The 20,875-nt window shown below is 43.1% G+C and overlaps 1 protein-coding gene across 4 annotated transcripts in view; it reads right to left on the bottom strand.

Moving 5' to 3' along the window:
- The window catches only part of RAB8B (RAB8B, member RAS oncogene family), a 28,830-nt gene extending 14,879 nt beyond the window's left edge, over positions 1 to 13,951 (bottom strand). For 3 of the 4 annotated variants that reach the window (XM_080350947.1, XM_080350948.1, XM_080350946.1), the window contains exon 1: positions 13,684 to 13,937. In XM_080350947.1, coding sequence (XP_080207073.1) covers positions 13,684 to 13,807 — 124 coding nt within the window. In that variant the 5' untranslated portion in view covers positions 13,808 to 13,937. Of the gene's footprint in view, positions 1 to 13,683 lie in introns of all 4 variants that reach the window. The other variant, XM_080350949.1, reaches the window with a different exon arrangement.
- Between the last annotated feature and the right edge of the window lie 6,924 nt (positions 13,952 to 20,875).

Below are 20,875 nucleotides of genomic sequence, written 5' to 3'. Positions count from 1 at the left end.
TTTCATTCTTCTCACATGCGGTATTAATATTTTAATATACTGAAAATACCAAGTTTCAGCCACTTAATCATGATGTGCTATGGATATGTAGTTTAGCCCATTAGTTAGAAAACAAATTATGAGCAGAAATATCTCATCAGCACTTTTAACAGCATATGAAATTAATTGCATTAATTTAAAATGCTGTAACTACTGCTACAATTGCATTTTCCCAAGCTTCACTAGTAAATTTACAGGCAAAAAGATATTTTCATTAATTCACATTCTTCCAAAAATGACATAGACTGATGTGTACTTAAAAAATCCTTATTATACACAACAGAAGTTTGTCAAGTATTTCCTTTCTACATTTAATAGGATTTTGCATCTTGTTTTTTTGTAACTAGATGCAACACTATCTGAAAGTCGTCCCTTAGGTCACTTCTAAAACCCAGGTTCTGCACAAAAGATACCTTCTCAGAACTTCAGGCTTCTCGTAGGAACTTAACCAAAATTCTCAAAGATGAATTTTGAAGCTAAAAGAAGAATATAAAGGGCAAGGCCATAATTACCTCTGTTATGATACTAAGAAGTTTAGCAAATGCGACTGCAACTTTTGAGAGGCTAAAATGAACTAGAAACTGGTGTTTCTTTTGTTCTTTCTCTCCAGCAACAGGAAGCGGTGAGCGGCAAGCGCTGGTGGAGCCGGCCCGGTGACACTGCGGCCCGGTGACACCGCGGCCCGGTGACACGGCTGTGCTTCCTGCCACCGCTCACCGCCTGCGCTGCAGCCTTCTGCTTACAGAGAAATCCCAACTGCGCCACGCAAAACACCCCAATGAGCATTTCTGAAGTAATTATGGACAGAAAGATTCCTGTGTCAATGAATACAAAAAGTCTGAAAAGACACTTGGGTCTAATAAAGAAGAGTCATTTCACAAATCAGAAAGTTTGACTGCAAAGGATCACACAACTTTCACGGTTTAAAATGCAATATGCAATGCTGTTCTCTCCAGGAGGGAGAAAAAGACCAGAAACATCTGCACGTCCATCTGAAGTTTTAGAAGCTTTTAGAAAACACAGACCCAGACGAATTCTTAGAATGCAAAGGCGGACAGGATAATTACTTTTAACTGCTTAAGTGGAGTCACCACACAAGTCACCCAGCAAGTCAGCACGTACTAGGCACAGATAAAACAGCACATGTGGTAGGTATCACAAGCTTGCAGCCTGCATGGACCAAGTCTAAGGCGAGGCCTGAACCACGCATTGGTCAGCACTGTAACTGCTTCCATTTCCCTTGCTGCATGAGGTAAAAGCAGCTCAGGGCTTATTGTTCTTCAAAATCCTTTTTGGTTCCTTATAAGCCAGGGATGCACACCCTCTCATCCCTTTTCTGAGGGCATTTTCTCCCACAGCTCCCAACAAACCTCTCTCAAAGAATACAGTGAGAAGGGAAATCTGCACGCTAAGAAAAAGAACAGTGTCATTAATGCCACACAAAGACTTACACAAAAACCCCATGAGATCTGCAGGTTGCCACATTTCCCTTGTATCACCACGTGAAGATAATAAAACTCCCCATCTAGGGTCTAACCATTGTCCAGCACCACGTAGCCAAGGGGACTGGCCTCACCAAGGCTGCTTTTGCTCTAAGCCAAGAACTCATCTTCATCTCACCCACTGAAAGCTCTTCTGCCACTAGCACCTCTTCCACCACTCCATACTTACACCTTCCTTCATATTCCAGCCAATCTGGGCAGATTTTACACATAATTAGGCTGCAATGCAATCGTTTTAGAGACATTGGGAAATGTTCCAAAGAGCTACGTTGCAATACTGAATATACAGAACCACCCGACAGTGCAGATTGAGAGGTTCCTTTTCCAGCTGCAGTACCAAGGGTTTCCTACTATGAACCTTAATAAAACCAGTCTGACACAATTCTTACAGAATGTAAGGACAAACTGAGCCGAGATGCTGAAACAGTTCATTTTGCTACTACAGTTTTTAGAACAGCAGGTTACTCCTAAGGCACCACTGTTATTCTTCTGTCTTCTCCTCATCAGCGATTTTAACCCTGCAGTCACCAGAGCCAGCACCTCAGGTTTTCCAGTGCTACAGAGTCCCAGATGAGTCCTCACTGCAAGTTTTCCCCACGCACCGCTCTTCAGGCTTAAAAGTTGTATTGTTTCTTCTTTAAAACAACATTTCTGCTGCAGAAAATGCTACAGCACAAGGAAACCAAACCAAAGCATTCTGGCTGGAGCAAGTACAGTGTTACAGCATAACCAGCAAATGCTTCTGAAGGTAAAGGTTTCCCTGGTCTTCAGTCTGCTTAGAAAGAAGGTACTGGAAGGGCCATGTTCTCCAAGAACACAAGTAGTGAAAGACAGAATATAAACAAAAAGTTTCATATATATATATAAATCAAAACTCACTTAGTAGCCACTGGCAAGCACACATCAGAATTCTTAATATTTAACTGTATTACACGGTTAACCAGTATGTTAATTTTTCATGTGGCTCAACATCAGCTTGCAGCAGCTGGACCTTACATGAGAAAGCTGTATGATCAGATGACAACTCCTGTTGATTTGAACCCAAGTTGATTGACTAGGTTTCCCGTTTCACTAAGCTCACGGAGTCTTTAGATTTAATAACATTTTTCTGGTGCAGCTGTAGCAATAAATCAGCCAGGAAATCAATTCCTTTCAGGATGTGAATAAACGTCAATCTCCGACAGCGCACACTAGCCTGTGTATCTACCACAGTATTTCTCTACCTCTGGCAAAGCAATACTTACTAAATAATAATAATAACTATTCAATGCACTAGCATTTCAAATGGTTTATTGTTGTTTGTTTTTTAAAATATACAAGCAAAGGGAATTTTAAAAGTGGTGAAATATCAAAAATTGGCAAAGAAGCTATCTGACTTGCTTGCTATAGTCTCATTTTAGACTCATCTATCAAAGAGCATAAAAGATGCATCACAGTGTCAGATCTTGTTTATCAAGTAAAAATTAAGAGATCTGTTTTGCGTGAACTGCACATAAAAAATCTCACTCTCTTTTAAAAGTTCTCTTCCTACTTATCTAAATCTTACCTTACTCTTTTGAAGAAAAAAAATGGAAGAAGTAAAATTAAATGGAAATAAAATATTTTTCCAACAAGACTCCCTGATAAACAAAAACTTTGTGGCACTTATCACCATTGGACATAGATCACAATAAAAATGAACTCATTACGAACCAGGGAAAGGAGTCAGGGTACAAAGTCTCCTTACACTTTTGAGCAATACAGCATCAGAACAACTGGAATTTATGCAACAACGTTCAAGCTGGGCTTGCTCCAGCCTCACAGCATTGGCCCTTCCTGTCCTGCTGTACTTATGTGTAGGGTCAGGGAGGGGTTGATTATTCTTCAATGGGCAGAGCTAGAGAGGGAGAAAATTCTGCAACTTTTTTTTCTGCAAAACACAACATATAAAAGTCTTCACAATACACAAATGGACAACATCTTCCTGCAGTTGCTCAGAGTTAAGTCTGAATTAAAAGCAACTCAAAAACGAGTATGCAGACTTGTAACCTACCTTCAAAAAAAGGAAGCGAGAAGAAGCCCACGACTGAAAATCAATATGCTCCACCTTCCCTTTGTTGAACTCCGGGAGAGAATTACTCTGAAATACTCCTCCCTATGGGCTTTGCTTCTCATGAACAGCAAGGACCAAGGTGCACAGAGGCCCATCGGAACCAGTGAGCAGCAGGACCTCTGCAGAGCTGTGACAGCGGGGACCGTTCTGCTCATCCTCCCAAGCACGGGTCTGCATTTGAGAGCTGTCACAGCCTGTCACCTCCGAGATCTGCAGCAGGACATGCCTCAGAACCACCTGCTGCCAGCACATTTGCCTTTCATGATGCTCTGCCGAGCTGGGAGCGGTCGGCACTGAAGGACGCTGAGGCACTCGCGCACACCTCGCTCACCACAGGATGACAGACACGCGGTATCAGCACCCACCACACACACGAGCTGTGTGTGGACAAACATCTGCACAGCTGAACGGTTTCAGTACCTTCCACACACAACTATTTTTTTAATGGTATTTTTAAGGTAATATTTTGTTGTGCTACTTGAGTATACTGTCTCAGTCTACAAAGGCAGATAAATGAAGCCTCAGAAATGGGCTTTAAAATTAGATCTTTTGTGAAGGATTTCAGTAAACTTAAGAAATGACCAAGTAGGAAACAAGATAAGTGTAAAAGGCAGGGTGGGGAACACTTGCAACATACCAGTGTGTCATACAGCCTCACGCAAAAGAGCAAAGTCTAATCGTTTTGAACTTGAACGCCTGGCTTTAGTCCTCAGTAACATCTGCGAGGCATTTTCAGATTATCTCAGCAATATCTTGTATCACTGCGCAAATTAAAGATGCAGTAGTCTCTTTATTGCGACCATTCAAAAATACAGCAGATTAGCATGGAACAACACAACGGGGTGAAGGTCAACATTTTTTAAAGTTGCAACATGAATTTATTTTAGAATTATACACAAGTGCAAGCAGTTTTATTCATCCTTTCACAAATTAAAGGGACAGAACTGCATTCTATTCCTTATGGGCAGCCCACAAGAATCCACAAAACATGGCTAAATTCAGAGTGGGCTGGACAGGCTCCTTCAGATTAGCTGGCCATTCTTTATCTTAGTCCTCACCCACACTAAGAGCCTAATACTGGCGCCCTACACAATGATACATGGAGCTGTGCCTTGCGCCTCGGAAGTTATTAATACATTAAGGTTCTTAAAGTCTAAACATACGACACTGGCAAAATAAATACATAAAAATGGCTGCCATAGGTAAGGTGAGAAAGAACGTGGGTGTGTGTATATTTAACACAAGGCAGTTTCCTGCTTATAAGACCCTGAAACTTCGTACCAAGATCAGACCGATGCTCATAAAGCTAAAAGCCAAGGGCCACCTTCCTTCAGCTTGTGTCTCAGCTACGGCACAGCCACTGCGCTGAGCTGCCTTTAGTATACACCATCTTCTATCTAAAACAGAACAAGGGAAGCAGCATACAACTTATTATCATGAGAATCAGATCAGCCTACACTTTGAAACATTCGGGTTTTTGACAGCCCAATAACCTACGGTGTACTTTGATGATCACTCTAAGGTTTGAACCCGGCGCTCCTCCGAGCTCTGCCACCACAATCCAGCACTGCAGAGCTGCCCGGGGACACCACACGATCCTGAAAAGAGAAACTCTCTTCTCTGCAGGTTGAATTCCAGATTTACAGACTGCTTTGAGCAGCCTTTGAATGGCATGATTTTAAGCACCAAAAATACTCGATCCAAATTTAGAGGCTATGAAACAACACAATAGTAGAAACTTATTACTGCTTGACATGACTAAAATTACCAACTGTCACAACAGCCCAGCTTTAAAAGGGCTGGGTATGTGCAGAACATCTTTGAGAGTTTACAACACAGGTACTACAGCTCTGTAGAAGTGCACAGAAATTCACCTATGTCTACCTCTCATTCTATTTTGAATGTAGAACAAGCTACACTTGGTGGTAACTCGGTTTCATCTAAAATAATTTTGAAATAGATTAAAATTGCACTGCTGATACAGACAGCAAAGTTTGTTTATTTTAAGGATTATTTATAGACTGACTGTCTCTAGGAGGAATGCACTAACTTGAGAACATATTCCTCTAAAGCCAGGGTGCAACTGGAGAGCAGCAAATGTTAAAATCAGCCAACAGGCTTGAGTTGAAGCTACAGTTTCACAGTTAGTTGGAACTAGGGGAGGTGCCACCACTGAAGAGTCACGACCAAATCCTTTCCTCTTTTGATCTGGTTAGTTTACATGTTTTTCATGTTTGTTTTCCGTGCGAGTTGCATAATTCAGTTTACCATCATCTCTAATGACAACTGATGGCGTAACCCAGAGAACAGGCACACACAGTCACAGCTCTCTCTCCTCTCTCAGTAGCTGAACACATGCTCTGTTTCACCAACCAGTCACTACAGACCAAAAGGTGGCCCACAAGTAGGTCAAACAAACTCCTTATTAAAAAAATTCTATGTAACAGATACAACACTTGCCACCAAGACTTAAAGTTCATTGTTCACTATTCATATACTACACTTCAGTTGCAATGATGAGAAAAGGCCAAAAAGGTTAAGTTTCATTTTGCTCAATAATTTTTGATCCAGATGAACCTATATGACTGTCGAGCGAGAAGTGGAGATGCCTCTTCTTTTTAGAAAAGCTTTTTAAAGCTCTAGGGCTCCCACTTGATCTGGATATTTGTACTGAGTAAAGAAATAAAGACTTTTGGGGGCCATATCACTGTCTGTTTAAAACAGAAGAGCTGCTACATGGAAAGCAAGCGCACACACTTGGAGATAAAAAACCCCTGCACAGTACAACCAGTGATCTTGGCATCCTCTGTTCTGAGGGCACCTACAATAGGCACGGCACACATTTCCGGTTGGCTGCAGATACAAGACGGGCACAGGAGACCTGATGGGAACAGTCAGTGCATACAGTTAAAAATCGTGACGGCCCAACAACTTGCATGGCCAAGCATCTCCGTGAGAGACTCGGGGATAACAAGGTAAGGTTAGAGGGAGAGGAAAAATAAAATGTTGAATTGGTTAATGTTAGAGCAGGTATAAATAAACCACGACCACTGTAAAGATAAATGCAATTTTAAAAGATGAGCAGTGGTGAAATTTTTGAAGCTTTTATAGGAACGCAGGAACACCCCACTCATTAAAACATGAGACTTCAGAGGGCACAGACCAGCTAAAACTGGAAGGGAAAGTACACAGAACATGAGTATTAGCAGCAACATAAACAGAGAGAAAAATACCAAAAAACCCCCACACGTCAACAATGGCAGTAAGACGGTTCTTAGCTTTGTAACCGATGCTCTGGCCAAAAGGGTTCTGGTTATCTATGAAGACCAAAATGTCTCATCCAGTAAGAACTACCTTTAGTAAGATAAATCATCTAATCTATGAATTTCAGTTACAGTCTGAAATATGGTCATGTTTCAGAAGCAAGCATGTAAAGTTCTTGGTGCGGCAGCAAAATCAGACCAACAGTCAAAGCAGAAGGTTTGAAGTCACTGAAGTTATTTAAAGATGGCACTCCCAACAGGCTCTGGGAACACCATTGTTACCTTTTCCTGCACAGCACATTCTCAATGCTCCTCTTAGTCGCTCCTGCTCAGCCAGAGAAGTTCTCCCGTCCAGGAGCTACTCTGACTTACTCTATCCTCCTCCTTCCTCCCATGCCTGGGCTGACACAGATACCTTCATCTTCAATCCCAGCAGAAGTCACACCACACAGACATTCTGTTTCAGTAAAGCAAAGCTCTCTCTCTCTCAGGCAGATGACAGAAAGGAGGGTTTTGCTGGGAGGGGCTGGGGTGCGGTGGAGCAGGGTATGTGTTCCCTGGATCACAGCCAGTTTAGCTCTGCACAATTTCTTAAATTCAGCCTGTTCTTCCCAAGTTCCAGATTCGATGTCACACTCCTATTAGTGACCAGTCTGCTCTCAGACACTGGAATACATATAAGAGAATGACACTGACATTCACCATCAGCTTTTCTTCCTCTGGTGCCCAAACCAGTAGAGTTTGTACAGCAGCAGCAAAACTAATACAGATCATCTTAAACTGGGTCAACTGTTTGTTCTCCTTAGCAGAAGAAAAGTCTTCTGAAACATGCAGTACTTTAGTTGTCTTTGAAACTACATACAATCTAAAAGCCTCATAGCTTACACGTAAGAGGAGAGCTTACTATACACCACAACATGAAACTTACATGCAATTAATGGTCAAAAATCTTTTGAGAGGTGCCAAACTACATCCCAGTGCAAGCCCTGTAGGAACAGGAAGCTGCCAACTTCAGTTCTGAGTTGCAGCTAAAGACTTCCAGACCAACTCCACTTGTACAACATTCTTACAAAGTACAACTCTGCTGAATTTACTGTTATTCATAGTTCATCTGCATGAGAAAAGGATCAGATCTATTTTATACATCTACAGTCAGCTTTATGGACTGGACACTATAGCTTATCGTAACACCTGACTAAAGACAAAAAGCTATATAATATCCTTTGAATTACAAACAAACAATGTATATCACAAAACATGAAAGAAAGCATCACTGTAAATACTCCATGCATTCTTCATCACCTCTTATGAATTTCAGTTCAATTCTGAAGCCAGTTCCAGATCTGTTTCTAATAAAAGGATGCCTTGTCACAGAAGGACTAGGAAATCCTTCCAAGACAATAAATAAATATGTCACAAACAAAAGCTGTATGTCTTCAATACCTCTCTCAAAGCCTGCAATCAATTAATCAATACATTTGTTCCTACATTCAATGTTAGTCTGTGTTCTTAACTTTGCATTCAAACCAAGCCAGAAAAGCAGCTCTAAGCCGCCCTCCTGTCACTCAAATAACCAGGTAACTTATAACCAAGACAGAGCTCCATCTGCCAGTTAGGAGCAGGCACAGAGCAGTTGGACATCTGTCACGCTGCTTCAGATTAACATGCAGCGAGAACGCTGCAACAGCATTTTTAATAGAAGCCAAACAATTTCACTTGCCTATTGGCCTGTTGCAGAATACAATAGAGTAACACAACCTCGTCAGCAGACAAAAATCAAAGTCTAAGGTGTCTTTTGTTACCTGCTGGGTGTTAGTATCAAATTTAAGGTCACTCGAGACACAAACTTTAATGCTTTCAACCTGTGATGTCTCCAACTATGACGCCTTCTGATCAACATCAGAGTAATATCTTGCTGACCACCCATCGCATACCTTGAAAACCAAATCATTCTTCCAGTTCCACATTTACCTCCACAGTACTGCCCCACTGCCATGCAAACCCTTGACCTTCTCACACTGAGACACCCAAGTCCCACATCCTACAAGCCTTGCACACGCACTTCCATTCTGTAGATGTGAGTAACGGCGCCACCTGAGGCAAACTAGTCTCAGTCACTTCAAAGTCTCTCTTGCAATTTGTTCATTATAATGACGATAAAGTACTACTGACAACTCCTTCCTCCCTCTTCCCCCACTTCGCTCATGTATCACTGATGTTTGCTTTCTTCTACAGCTCCTACCATCTGGAGAAGCCCAAGAGAAACTGATTGAATGAACATAGTGAATAGGGAAGCTTAATGGGAGGTTGAAAAAAACCCAACAAAACAACAACCCATCTTTTGTCTGCCAGACAAGCAGCCATGGCGAAGAAGAGAAGAAATATTCAGTGGGGCATAATTTGACTTGAGTGCACTACAACAATTTCCATCACACATTACAGATGTGGAAATTTCACTGCAAAAGGGAAGTTGGTAATTTTGCTTGTCAAAGGACTTTCATCCAAGTGTTCAAAGGTCAGCATACATGTGTTTGATTGCCAGAGCAGTGTCCTATTTTGCAAGCTGTAGGCTAAGGAAAAGTTACTTCTGTAAAATCAACAAATTGTTTCAACTCTCAGAGCCAGTACTATCTCGCGTGGGCAACTTCCTGCCAAATGCTGATATCATCTTGGATTAAAAAAAATAAATATGACAAATTTTGTTTCAGCGTCAGCAAGCCTTTGTACTAAGTCAGAAACGCTATCAGCCAAAAGATGTGATTTACTCTCATAGAGACCAGTTTAAACAAAAACTTGAAAGGAATGCAAAGAATAAACCTTATTATTTGGAATGATAAACCAAATCCAGTTTTACCAGACAGCACCACTTGAACAGCAAGTTAAGATACTTAGTCTACTAAATTAATGCTGCTTATTCTCGTGCACCTCACTGAAACTACCAACAAAATGCATGCGAGATACTCCAAGATAAGTTTTGCTTTAGAAGCTGTTGAAATGTGAAAATAAGCTGACTCAACTGCATTTCACTTTCCATGTAGAACGGTGCAGAAGCAGAAGTTTCCACTCAGGAAGCAAACCAAGCAACATAACCTTACACAACACATTCCCGTTGTAAAAGTTTTATCCCGCATTACCAGTGAAAAGCTGATCCTCACTAGGGACCACAGAACTATCATGACTTGTCAGCCCTTTTAGATATTTTCCAAACAGAGCTATGGAGCCCTACATAAAAAATGTAAAGCTGCTGATGGCCAAGGACCTGCCTTGCCTGAAGCTGCTGTTTGGAAACACATCACTTGTAATACCCAAAAGGATCACCAGAGAAAGGTTGCTGGTTTACTGCTCATAACAGGTAGCAAAGTTTGCTGAAGGTTTTAGTTATGCCAAGTAGTCAAGATAAAGACAAAAAGATTCCTGAGCCAAGATTTGCCCAAAAAGAATTTTTTAAAGTCTGATAAGATTATAAATACACGTGCACTTCACGTTTATCCTGCTTCTCAAGCAGCTGTTGGCCACAGGACACAGGGCTGGAAGACTCTACTGTCTGAATCAGTACAGCCACCCTTACAGCACCGCCAAAGTCTTGAAAAGTCAAGAGACCGTTTGCAAACTCCCAGTTTTGCCTGACAGCGGCAGAGCAGGGAATCTGCAAAGTGTGACACACGCATACCATGCAAGATGACAAAGTAACCGCAAGTCATTACTGACTCACTCCTGTAATACAACCATCAAGGCTAAGTAAAAATATTCTATAACAAAGCAGTATTTCCATATCCCCCTCCTACTTTCTTTTTCCCCTTCTGGAAAGTGTTTCCATTGCTCTGCTAACCAAAGTGATGTGGTTTGCCCTGGTTAAACTAATAAACAACAACAGAGGTGGGAAATTATAAGAAAGACATTTGGTGTGCAGACATGATACGGGGTGCCTTTTGTCACGGCAACAAAGTCTGCTTTAATTTCTGGATGTAGAATCTAAGAAAAAAAGTTGAAACGAGTTTAACCCCATGTAGTTCAGAAAAAACTCCGACTCACCTCACTCACACATAGCATTTACATACATAAGAGTAAACAGTAAAATTTAACATCAACACATCTCAAGCACATGCCTTCATGGACTGCTACAGTGAAACCAACTCTGATCCTGCTGGGAGACAGACCAGAGGGCACCACTGCCGGCTCATCACATCATGCGTGCTAATTGCAGTCACTGTGAGCTGAACAGACACGGTAACAGTAAGTACCACCATATTGCAGAACACACTTTTTGGAGAACACGTAAACAAAGCAGCCTGGCAGCTAACCCTTCGGGAAGACTCGCTGTACTCAATTAGGAACGCTAATCTGGAGACCTTAAAACTAAACCCGGCAGGCGGGCCCATTGGGGACAAGCTTTGCAGCCCTGTGCCATCGCCACACCAGGGCTGGCTGCGCTCTATGGGCCAGCGAGAAAAGGCAGAGTTGTTAAAAGCGGAGTGAATGCCCCTGAGCTCCTCAGAGGTACGAGCTGTGACTGTAAAACCCACCAGCACTGAGCAGCCAGCATATGCTCACAGAGTGTGCGCGGGTGCGTCCTCAAGAACAGATTAGATCTACGTGATTAACCCAAAAGTAATACAAGCAATATGTGACGAAGACTGAAAATAACAAGTATTGTTATTTAAGCCTACACAAGGACTTCATGAGCAGCTTCACTATTTCCTACATTGTTGACTTTCCTCTTTGTAGGTCCTTTGGTAAAAAATAAAAGGGACTGGGAGAAACAAATCATAAGGAGGAAAACATAACTGTGAAATCACAAATACTACCTACGGAGCCAGAAGTATGCCTCAATTACTAGTAACTTTCTTCAAGTAGAATAGTGGTGATAAGACAGCCCTTGTGAAACCAAACATAAAGGAAGGAAATAAGAGCAAATCACTTATTTACTGAATAAGGTAAGAAAAACCAGCATCATATTCACAATTCTCAAGACTTCAAAGTGAATCTGTGTGAAAAAGAAGTATCAAGGGGCTAAGCAGTTCAGGAAACAAAGAACATGGCTGGAAGATATATGCACCGGTTTATGTTAGCTATCTCTTTATAAGTATAAAAAGGTAATTTATATTTAGTATAGTCCCAATGTAGGCATTTTTTTTAACTATGGAGCACTTATTAATATTTATTAAGCTTTTTATTCTACCGCAGATGGAGCAAAATACCTTTTTAGGTAAAATGCTACTCAGGTCTTGATTAGCTGGTGTTACCATTACAGCATTTTGAAAGCGGCTGCAGAAAGAAAAGGAATGTGCCATTTTAATTCCTCAGAACTTCTTTATTGAAATGCAGAAAATCTGTTCTCAAAGCGCTAGAAATGCAGCCATACCTCTTCTAGTCAACCACATCCTCCCAAAGAAAAAATTGTTGTTGCTGTTGCTTGGTTTTATTTTGTTTAGGTTTTTTTGTTTGCTTTGTTTTGGTTTTTTGTTTGTTTTCCCCTGTGTATCAAGTTCAGCACAATAAAATGTCTGAAGAGGTTATGGCATTTGGGTAACATAAAAAAAACCCAACTCATTATTCTAAATCATCTTTAAATCAATTTCCGATGAAGAGGCTACTCATCCTCTTAGTGTTACTCTTCAAAGCATTAGTTTTGTCATCCTAAATACTTGCAGCCTCCAGTGCAGTTTATCCCTTCATCCCAAGTGTCCTTCATTTTATTTTAGAAGTGACCACAACGACAAGCAGCTAACCATAAATCTCAAGTCTTGTCAGGCTGAGATTTCAATTCAGCAATATCTCAGTGAACAACCTGGAAATCGTGCTTATGTTTAGTTGAGCAAGAAGTATTTTAAGACTGACAAATCTTGCAGAAATATAAGGCATCGTGGTCGGTTTCAGTATCATTATCACCAAAAGAAGCCAGTTGAGCTTCAGAAACCCCTTTTCACCAGCACATTTATAACTGAACTCAGCTTTGGCCAAGGAGGTTCCCCTCCCATCACTAAGGAGCTTTTAGCTCTAGTCGACTAAGGGGCTTGAGCAGAACCGCTCCGGATCTCCAAAATGTAGCTACACGTATGTGAACACACACGTGCACGTACCAGAAACCCACGAAACCCTGTCCGGAGCGGTTCTGTCACTGCCAGCTCAGCGGGAGCCGCACTCAGCTGAAGCAGCCCAGGCCCGCTTCTGCTTTCTGAAAGCGAACATCTCACATCCCAACGTGAAAAGACCGGTAGCGAAAGCGCGAGAAAAACGGACGGATCATTCCCTAACGCGGCCGGTGCAATAGCCGGGATTTCGCGCAGGGCTCGGTCCCGGGGCAGCCCCGCACACGCCATCCATCGCACGGTCCCCGGAGACACCGGCTCCGCCAGCAGCGGCAACAACGGGAGCGGCCCCGGGGCTGGGCGGCCGAGGCCGCGCCAACTGTTGCTGCCGCCGGGGCCGCAGGACCGACCCGCATCCGGCGGGTCCCGCCGCGCCGCCCTCCGGCACCGGGACAAGCCCTCCCCGCGCGGCCTGCCCGCACCGGGCCCCCGCGGGGACGGCGGGAGCGGCGCTCCGAGCGCGGGGGCTGCTCCCCCGCCCCCCGCCGAACCGGGGCACGGCGGCCGCGCTTCCCCCGCCCGGGGCCCCGACGGCCGCGGGGCTCCTGCTCCACGCACAGGCCGCCCAGCGCGGCCCCGGCCCCGGGCGGCGAGACGGGCGGCGCCCCCCGGCCCTCCCGCCCGGCCCGCAGCTCCTCTCCCGGCGGGAGCGCCCCGGCCAGCAGCCCGCTCGCTGCGGGGAACGCGCGGCCCCTCACCGATGGTGGAGATGAAGGTGGTGTTGAAGGCGTCCTCGCTGAAGCGGAAGAGCAGGCAGGTCTTGCCCACGCCCGAGTCCCCGATCAGCAGCAGCTTGAACAGATAGTCGTACGTCTTCGCCATCTTCCCTCGGCCTCGGGCTCGCCGCCGCAGCAGGAGGGGGCGAGCGCGGCTCGGAGCGCAGCGCAGCGCAGCGCAGCACCGCCCGGCGCCTGCTCCCCGAGGCGGCTCCGCCGCGTCACGGCGCGCCGGAAGCGGCCGGGCCCGACGGGAGCTGTAGGCCGCGGCGGTTCCGCCCCTGCCCCGGCCGACAGCGACACCAGGGCACGGCCCCGCCCGTCCCGTGTGGGGCCTCACGCTCCCGGTGCTCCACTCGCAGCGGACACACGAGTTTTCTGCATAGAAACACACACGCCCTGGGTTTAATCCCACTTGCAGGACGGCAGTCACCGAGCAATCAGATGGCCTCGTTCTACAAGGGGCTGGGCTGACTCTGCACGGAAACTAGCTACATTTGTAAACAGAGTCACCTATCTATCTGCTCAAGTGACACAAATAATGCCCTAAAAGTGCACATCGCTAGCAAGCACAGGTGAAACGCGAGTGCCCGTGTGGCCTCAAATGTTTACGTGTTGCTTTGGTAGCGCCAAGTAAGGAAGAAACTTGTTGGCACAACAGAAACAGTTCTCATGCAGTCCCAAGTAGCACTAAGCCCGTGGGTATTCTGGGTATTCTGGGTATTCTGCAGCAACATGTGGCTATTCGGGAGCACTTCAATAAACACTTTTCCCCATCTTTTTCCACTGATAATTATCGCTTGGCGTGAGGCTGCCTCGTTATGTATTCACTGTGCTGTGATCCCCACAGGATGTCACAAGACACTATAAAAATAAATAGCATTACTGAAACACAGTGACAGCAAAGAGCTATTGCTTTCATTTGATTTAAAAACTGTAGCCTTTGGACAAGATATAAACAGAAATCTCCAACACTATAAATCACTACACCAGTTCTCCCCTCTTAGGAAAACAAAGGAAAAAGAGCCGTTTTCCCCAAATCGTTCATTAAGGGATTGCCGTCCTGCAAGGGCTGAGCTGCCAGCTGCCTTCGTGGAGATACCTGCTTGTCAGGGTCTCCATCTGCAGCCAGAGCTGGTAGCTACAGCCCAGCCTACAACTGTAAAAGGGCCTTTCTAACTTTTTTTCCTGGTGCTAACTTGACCGATAAATATGGTGAGTTCTATATGGAGTCAAACAAAATTAGTTGGGAATATTAAAGCTCTGTCATCCATGGTTAGCCACCATATTCCAAGCACACACAAAAATCACTCCATGACGTTAACCTACAATTTGATGGGGTGAAATAGGGCTAAACTATTACAATGCCTGGCTTGTGAAATTTAACAAGGGAAAGTGTAGAGTCCTGCATCTGGGCAGGAACAACCCCAGGTTCCAGTATAGGTTGGCAAATTACATATTAGAGAGCGGTGTAGGGGAAAGGGACCTGGAGGTCCTGGTGGACAGCAGGATGCCCATGAGCCAGCACTGGGCCCTTGTAGCCAGGAAGGCCAATGGTACCTGGGGTGTATTAGAAGGGGGGTGGTTAGTAGGTAGAGAGAGGTTCTCCTTCCCCTCTACTCTGCCCTGGTGAGACCACATCGGGAATATTGTGTCCAGTTCCAGAAGCACAGGGAACTGCTGGAGAGAGTCCAGTGCAGGGCAACAAAGATGCTGAAGGGAGTGGAGCATCTCCCTTATGAGGAAAGGCTGAGGGAGCTGGGGCTCTTTAGCTTGGAGAAGAGGAGACTGAGGGGTGACCTCATTAATGTTTACAGAGATATAAAGGGTGAGTGTCAGGAGGATGAAGCCAGGCTCTTCTCAGTGGCAAACAATGATAGGACAAGGGGTAATGGGATCAAGCTGGAACACAAGAGGTTCCACTTAAATTTGAGAAGAAACTTCTTCTCAGTGAGGGTGACAGACACTGGAACAGGCTGCCCAGGGGGGTTGTGGAGTCTCCTTCGCTGGAGACATTCAAACCCGCCTGGACACCTTCCTGTGTAACCTCATCTGGGTGTTCCTGCTCCAGCAGGGGGATTGGACTGGATGAGCTTTTGAGGTCCATTCCAATCCCAAACATACTGTGATACTGTGTGATTCACTCCAAACAAACACCTTCACCTATTAAAAACCTTTAAAAAGCAAAAGCTATTCTGCTCCAAGTTATTAATTATTCCAAATCTTCCTGCTAAGGGTCTCAGTTTGGTGGTGTACCTGGCCAATACACGTTTATGATAACAAACCACCAAAAATCCAATGACACACCTGATGTACACCTCTGTACAGGGTGAGTTCAGTCAGAACTTGTCATGAACGCTAATCTACTGCCAGTTAATTGTATCAAAATCTGATTTTATATCATGGATGCTGTGTTGTGATTAATGTAAAAATTTCTTTGTTTGATGGAGACTTCTGGGAGAGCAGGATATCATCTGATAGAGCAGAATCAAGGCAGCAAAACAAGGATGGGGGGAATTGCTGGTCCATTTATTTTTTTACACACTTGGAGAGTTCTGCCTAGTTCAGCAGTCGGGCTCTTTAGATGTTAAGATGGCTTGTTACAATACTTATTACAAGATTTAATTTTATAAATGATAATGGCAACCTAGCACTGAAGCAGTCAAACCAAATTGGTTAATTATTTCAGTCTAGCGTGAATAATCAGCTTATAGGAAACTGCAAATGAAAAACTAATCTCTGAAACATTCCCCCGTTATCTGTATTTTCAGAGACTTGAGTTGCTATGTACTGCAATTATGGCCACACTGAAGATTACTACACAATCGCATTTCAGCATTGACGGGAGTAATTTTGGGGTTAATATTCACTCTTGAGTTTTATGGAACAAATAGGCTTCCATATGTCTCTGGAGCAATATGTTTGCGATCGCCATCTGTTACTCAAGAGTAGTTTTATAGAAAAATAATGCAAATTACTTCCCTCTTTAATTACACTGGTGCTTTGCAATATTGTGTTCTATTCTGATTTGGAAAAGTGCCAGTTTGCCAGATTCAAGGGACAGATGTTTACTTAACCATGAACTTTAAAAACAAGACATAAAAATTAAGAGTTAATTTTTTTTATTCTCCAGAATATGGAAAAACTGTAATCACCCAATTGTACAACCCTGAAATATGTTAGTAAAACTTTGAGGAGTACTACAAAGCTTTTAAGGCTTGGTAACCAAGCTGCCATGATACCTGTTCCATGAAAATTGTGTTATTGCATTAGAGTCAAATAGATCAACTACAATTAAACATTCCATTTTTTTCTGACGTGGGAGCAGCACTGAGGGGAACACGGAACACTGTCACTACACAAAAGCGGACAGCACTGTAACAGTGTGATGCTGATTTGTACGTTTCAATAAAGCAGAATTGTAATTCCCTGTACAATCCTAAATGACTGCCCTAAAAGTTTTGCGTGAATACCACAGCTGAGGCTCACCCAATAAATAGATGTGGAGTCCCAACCAAGGCCCAGCAGAATGCCATTAGTCGCTGAGATGTGTGTGAAGTGCATCTGTTAAAGCACTCGCTTTAACAAATGCACTAACATGAATAGTGAAATGCAACTACTCACTCTATTCATGTGCAAAAAATCCAACAGTCTTTACATACACGTTAAAAAACTCGGAGAACACTTGTGAGTAGTTTACCAACACCTACATTTTAAAGAAAAAAAAACAGATTACATTGCTACTTCATTCCCACTCTTGTTTTTACTTTATCAACTGGTAGATGTCATTACTTCTAGCTTCCAAAAATCCTTCTTCCCTCTCAGTTCAAAGGCGAGACCGGTTACATAAAAAGAGAACGGTGTGAAAATCTGTCTTTAACCAAGCTCTTCTGTTCAATGCCTACGAAATTATAGGAAATCCTACATCACAATTGTTTAAGTACAAGGTTAAATAAAAACAACAGAGTTTAAAACACGTTGGTAGAACCAAGGTCCTGTTAATTTGGCACTAACTGGAATCCACAGGTCCAAGTCCTACAGAAGATAATCTTACGAGACAGTCTTGCCCTGAATGCCACCTGACTGCAAATCATTAACATGAGCTTTGCTCCCTAACTTCTGGACTCTGCTGCCTAATAGGATAATATTTTTGATGTATATCTGTAACAACTCTGGTTTTGGCAGGTGCTTCTGCCATTTATTACTGTTTGATCCCCATCATGTGACACTCCTTTAAAAAAATGTCCTGATTCTCCAGTTCCAGTAAATATGTCTTTCACTGCAGGTCAGTGCTTCTATGCCCATTCTACACTCTGTCTTAACTGCATTTGGTATGTCGGTTTAACTTTTGTGGTCTTTACAAAGAACAGTGTTCTCCTTTACTCAAGTGACCTAAATGTATGAATTTTCCACATGTATATGCTGCAGAACTTCACATAGAAGAGCTTAAATCAAGTCATTATTGGGAAAATAAAGTATGCACAGTTCAGTTCCAGAAAGGAAAAGCCCTGTAAGACTGTCATCTGTAAGTTCCATCAGTTTCAAGGTTTGCTATTAAGGTAGTGTAGTGCTAAAACTGGACCTTCTTCAAGGTTCAAGTTCCAGTGCTAATCTAAACTCTCTCGGCATATGCATATTTAAAGCACATGACTACATGCCGTGGTTTAGACTATTAATTTATAATCAATTACTATTATAATACTTAATTCTGCAGTACAGGCAAAACCATGGGCAGGGTCTTTACAGATCAAATATACCATTTGAAGTGAACCTATGTATTCTGCATGCACCTTAGAGCTGGTTAGTGTATGAAAATCTAAACGGCCTTAACAATAGCACTACGGGGACACCTAGCCACGTTTTAGTATTCTAGACAAACCACTACAAGCATTAAGAGGGTAAATCTGTTTGTTAAAAATCAGTCAATACTCTCTTCCTCAGCAACCACATGAGGTTAAATGAGGTTTTGTAGTAAACTCCCCAAAATCCTCTATATTCTCGCAACATCTGTCAGCAAATCTGCAGGATGTGCAAAACCTCAGCTGCAGAATGGCCACAAACGGAGCAGAACGGAGTAGCAGTGGGTGTCAGCGTGTGCAGGGAGGGCTTGCTGGCTGTCCCAGCCCTGCAGGGGACCTCCAGAGTGCGTGTCCTCAGAGACATGGACCCAGCTTTTCAACAAGGGACTGCCAGCCACAATGCAGAGAAAAAACCCAACTCTCACTATGTTGTTTTTAAACATCTCCAGATCAGCTTTTGGAAATTTTCTGTTGTCATTCTGGTGGACAGAAAATGTTTCTTGTTCTTTTCTCTAAAATGAGATCAAAGTCTTTGCTGGGAGAAGGGCGGAAAGGGGAAGTCATTCTGAGAGCTGAATCTATCGCTGTCTGTGTCAGGCACGCCACAGAGTGCACACTGTATTTCTCTCCTCAACTCACAGCACGGTGCTTGTTTTCTAAAGAGTATACTTCAAAAAAAGCTTCCATCACAAGACTGAAGATAACGCATTAGAATTGACTCATTCAGCAGGTCACTGAACTACAAGCAGTTACGAAAAGGAAATGAATCTCCAAGTAAAACCAAAAGAGAACCAAATAGAGGGATGTGTCCAAAACACATCCTGTTTTCGGATCATCCTGTGTGCTTCTCTTTCCACAAAAACCAATTTTTGCTGTAAACGGTAACTCTGAAGTCTTCCTCAAGCACCAGAGTGTCCTTGCAGGAAAGATATTTAAGAAGGGAAAGCCAGGAGGAAGAGGTGATGGAGAATGGTACTTTAGAAGTTCTGGGGTTTTGTTGGTGGTGCATTATATATTGTGAAGATATTTTCTTAAACAAATAAAAACATGACTCTTCTTCAGATTCTGAATCAACAGACTGAATAGATTCCTCCCTTTCCCTTCTGCTTGCAGAGAAATAACATTCATTTGAAAAAGACTGAAAGGCAGTACGAACAGCGAAGACTCAAGAGCTGACTGCGCTGGTAACTGGCTTACGTTCCCAGCTCCGCAGGACAGCGTGCAGAGGAAAGTATGAGTCAGAGCCTTCCATATCAAATTCCCCATGATATAACAAAAAATCCTTCCAAAATACCCCTGTCTGTGTGTCATCGCCACTCCAGCACATAAGGAAAAAATGCTAACACACCATAACAGTGTTAAAAGACAATGGTTGTGATGGCAAGAAGAGGATAACTAATGTAATGGCTTGGAGCACAACACATGGGTCTATTCTTGCAGAGAAATGTAGCGTGTCGGAGTGAGAATAAAGTACTTTGAAAGTTGAGTACAGTGTCGGCACTGGAGAGGCCATCTCAGCTTTGAGAACATTGTTGTCAGAAACATACGACTCTGTAAAACTTGCATCTTCACTTCTGCTCATGGGCAACTTCTAAAATAATTTTTGCTAAATGCATCAGTTCTCTCTTCAAAAAGGATGTGGCTCAACACGCTGCCAGTTGTACGTTTTTGGAAGACTTTTCATACTAAGCAGTTTTTGTAAGGTCTATTTGTGCCACTTACTGGACTACTAGTGAATTACAGTTTCAAGTGTTATGGACTTGATTAAATTGAATCCGAGACTTTCCATATTATATTTGTGATTATTTTAATTTACTCATGGAAAACAAACAAAAACCACAAGCAAACAAACACAACACTCAACGTCTTACTAAAAATAAGTAATGAAAAATATTTTTGCATTCCAACTATCTGCAATATTTTATTTCTCATAGGTTCTCTAAATTGATTTAAACACATAAATGATAAGTTACAAGTGCTTCCGCATTTTTCTGAGTAGGGTGGGAAACTGCAAAAGAATATGCACATAGATACAACTTCATGCAATCTGTCATATAGTACTAAATGACATACGAGTGATGATTTAGTCAGCATCTACTATAAAAGTAGATGGGACTTCTAGATTCCATTTATGACTTGAAAATACTGTGTCATGTATTAATATGTCAGAGGGAAAAATACGCCGATTTTTTGAAAATACTAAATAATACTGCAATAATACTAAGACTCTGCTTAACCAGCTTTTGGGTGCCAGTGAGAGGGAGCACCGTGGTGCCGCTCTACCATAAGCACCGGAAAGGATGCTGTGAAGTCTCTCTCTGTTCTTTCTGTGAACGCCTCGTCTGTGCGAAAGCAGCAGCCGCGTTACCCTGAGC

This window comes from Nesoenas mayeri (assembly GCF_963082525.1).
Source record: "Nesoenas mayeri genome assembly, chromosome: 11".
Taxonomy (NCBI): Eukaryota; Metazoa; Chordata; class Aves; order Columbiformes; family Columbidae; genus Nesoenas; species Nesoenas mayeri.
Note: the sequence above shows the minus strand (reverse complement) of the source record. Positions and strands in the feature narration are given on the sequence as shown.